The 2,837-nt window shown below is 47.9% G+C and overlaps 1 protein-coding gene across 1 annotated transcript in view; it reads right to left on the bottom strand.

Annotated features, from left to right (window-relative positions):
• Positions 1 to 2,837, bottom strand: part of CEP162 (centrosomal protein 162) — a 99,951-nt gene that overhangs the window by 24,443 nt on the left and 72,671 nt on the right. Inside the window, exons 21-22 of the mRNA XM_003801303.1 lie at positions 2,377 to 2,589; positions 427 to 1,082 (exon numbers count right to left, since the gene is read on the bottom strand). Of these exons, the coding sequence (XP_003801351.1) occupies positions 427 to 1,082; positions 2,377 to 2,589 (869 nt within the window). The remainder of the gene's footprint in view (positions 1 to 426; positions 1,083 to 2,376; positions 2,590 to 2,837) is intronic.

Raw genomic sequence — 2,837 nt, 5'->3', positions numbered from 1 at the left:
GGGAAGGGGTGAGGAGATGCCCCAGGGAGAAGGGGTGAGAGCTCAAGGTCAGTCTGAAGAGTTATTTTTGAAATGGCTACCTTTTCCTCTTGGACTAGTCTAATAATGGCTGTTTTCTGATAGTTGTCTGCCTTCCACAGTTATAAATGATGACATTTCTTTGCAAGAAGGGCCCAACAAAGCAGCCTGCCCACACCCTGGGGACACGCAGACAGGACTGTGAGCAGGAGGACCAGGCTGGGCTTCCTGCAAACACAGGGTCCCGGCCTGATGCAGCCCAGGCTCAGCAGTGTAACGTAACTTCCTAAAGTTCACTAATAAATTCAGTTCAGGGTCAAACTAATTATCTGAAGGAGATACATCTTAAAATTTTTCAATTTTTTTCTTCTATTTCCCCATATATTTATAAATAGTTAAAACTTTTACCTTTTCATGGAATTTTCAAATTGGTTCACTGCTGCTTCGGATTTCCTCTTCAGCTCATCCCTCTCCAAAAGCAATCCCTCTCGCTCACTTTTCAGCCTGTAGTTCTCTTGTAGAATCTCTGAGACGTGGGCATCAGTGAATGTGTGTGGCTGGTACAGCCTGCTGCCCGGGGTGCCGCGGCCGGAGCTGGCTCTGACTTTGCTTGTGTGCAGAACATCTCTCCTCGCCCTTTTGGCAGACGCGTCCTCCCTGCCTGCCGAGCTCTGATTAGACAGCATCACTCTTCTTTCCTTCTGGAGCCTTTCCACGGTCTTGGAAAGGTCTTGTATTTCCCTCTTCTTGGCAGCCAGCTCTTCATTGAGTCTCACCAGTTTGGCTTTAGCGTGAGCCTGTTCTACCTGGAATTCTATAGACTGGAGATCTTTGTCATCTTTGTTGTTTTTCTTGAGTTCCAATTCAGCATTCTGATCTTTAAAAGCATCAGTTTCGGCCTCAAGGCCCCTTACGGGGACCTGATGGGCTTCCTTGGTGCCGTGTGGGCCCTGCCCAGGCAGCTTCGCCCTGGAGGGCCCATCCTCTGGGCTCTGGGGGGGCTCCTTGGACCTGCAGGCCAACAGCTGCTGCTGCTGCTCCTCCAGCCTCTGTTCGTACTGGATCTGAAAGGAAAGAGTCCAGTGAGGCCGACCTGGGAGACGCTGCATAGCTGACGGAGCCTGCGCCCTCCAGGCCCACCCAGCCTGCTTACGGCCCTCGTCACACTGCTGCCGACCCCGTGCTCCCTGAGGGAGGCAAACATCTCAGGCCCTACTCGGTGACTCTCTGAAGGGCATAACATTTCGTATTCTTGATATATGTCATCTGATTTCATAACTGAGATGCTGCTTCATAAGTATTAACCTACATGTGTTCTTATATACCCAACATTTATTTTAGCCCCAACAGTCCAAACTTATTAGAAGCGCTCTTCTCTGTACAAACCGTCACACACGTTCTTTGAGGATAAACAGGCAAAGCAATCAGGGTGTGGGAGTCTCTGAGAAACATTTTCATCCTTCTGAGATCAAGTTATTAATCTCACACAGTAAAGTGGCTTGCAATTTGTTTACTGGAGCTTTATTATTTCATTTGGTTTCTAATAAATGAAAAATAATTTCCCCTGTGAACGGAGGCACCAATAGCATCATTTACTGAGCTATGATGGCTGCACATGGGGTTCTAGAGACAAAGAGACTCGGTTCTTTGACCACCTCGTAGCCTGGTGAGGAAAGCGTCCTGTGACACTATAGTAATGGGCCTGTGCACCTGGCGGGGTGGGGGGTGGGATGGGGGTAGACCGCACAGACAGCACACTCAGGTCATTAAGGGGGGGAGCGTTTTGGAAGTATAAAGAGTGATGTAAATACGACTGAACGCCCGGTGCACTGGGGGTCAGACGTGGACGGAGCAGGTGGCGGGTGGCAGGGGGGGAACAGGGGAGGGGACCACAAAGGAACAAGTGGGGGCAGGTAGATCTGGACACATCAACAATGGGATGGGCATGTGGTTCATGCCTGAGTGCCACTACTTGGTCAGCAAAATACTAGTAATAACTTATAAGCATTTACTGAGTGTTCGCTGCACTCTAGGCATAGTGCCAGGGCTTTGTTATATACTTTGACACTCGATCCTCCTACCTATGGAATAAGCATTCATTAATTAAAATATTTATTGAGTATCTACTTTGTGCCAGCCACCTCATGGTGAGTAAAAGCTGACAGTCCCAACCATCTCGGGAGTCCAGTCTAGATGGAGACAGGGGGATAAGGGGACAGGGACACCCCTGGTGACCCCATCTCATCGACATGGCTGCAGCTCTGGTGCCCACGGTGAAGCAGAGCTGTGGGCCGAGTACCCAGAGGACGTCTGTTGACAGGACGCCCAGGCTGCTGTGCTAGCCCACCTTACACTTACTTTCATTTTCTGAAACTCTTGTTCCATGGTTCGAAGACTTTTCTTTGCTTCTTCATCTTTGCCCTCCAGATCAGCTTCTAGCTTTTTTATCCTTTTTTCCATAAATTCCACTGTGTTTCTATCTGCTGGGTCCCCAGCTGCTGATGCAGCCAGTATCAAAGCAGGTAAAGAGTTGGGATATCTCCGCCTTAGAATTCCTTCCATTTCTTTGACCTAGGAGATACTTCTGAACATAAGTAAGGGCACAAACACGTGTAAAATCAGCTTCCTGTGTACACTTAGATTATGTTACATGGTCACATCTAGATTTTAGGACTGTTTATGGTGCGTCTCCCGACAGCATCTAATGCACACTTTATTGAGCACACAAATAAATTTTAAGTTTTACATCCCTAGATCCCCTGATTATAAAAAGAAAACCTAACACAGTAACGACTCTTTTTTTTTTTTTTTTTTTTTTG

This window comes from Otolemur garnettii, unplaced genomic scaffold, assembly GCF_000181295.1.
Source record: "Otolemur garnettii isolate 467f Iridium unplaced genomic scaffold, OtoGar3 scaffold00205, whole genome shotgun sequence".
NCBI lineage: Eukaryota > Metazoa > Chordata > Mammalia > Primates > Galagidae > Otolemur > Otolemur garnettii.
This window is presented reverse-complemented; position numbering and strand designations above follow the sequence as displayed.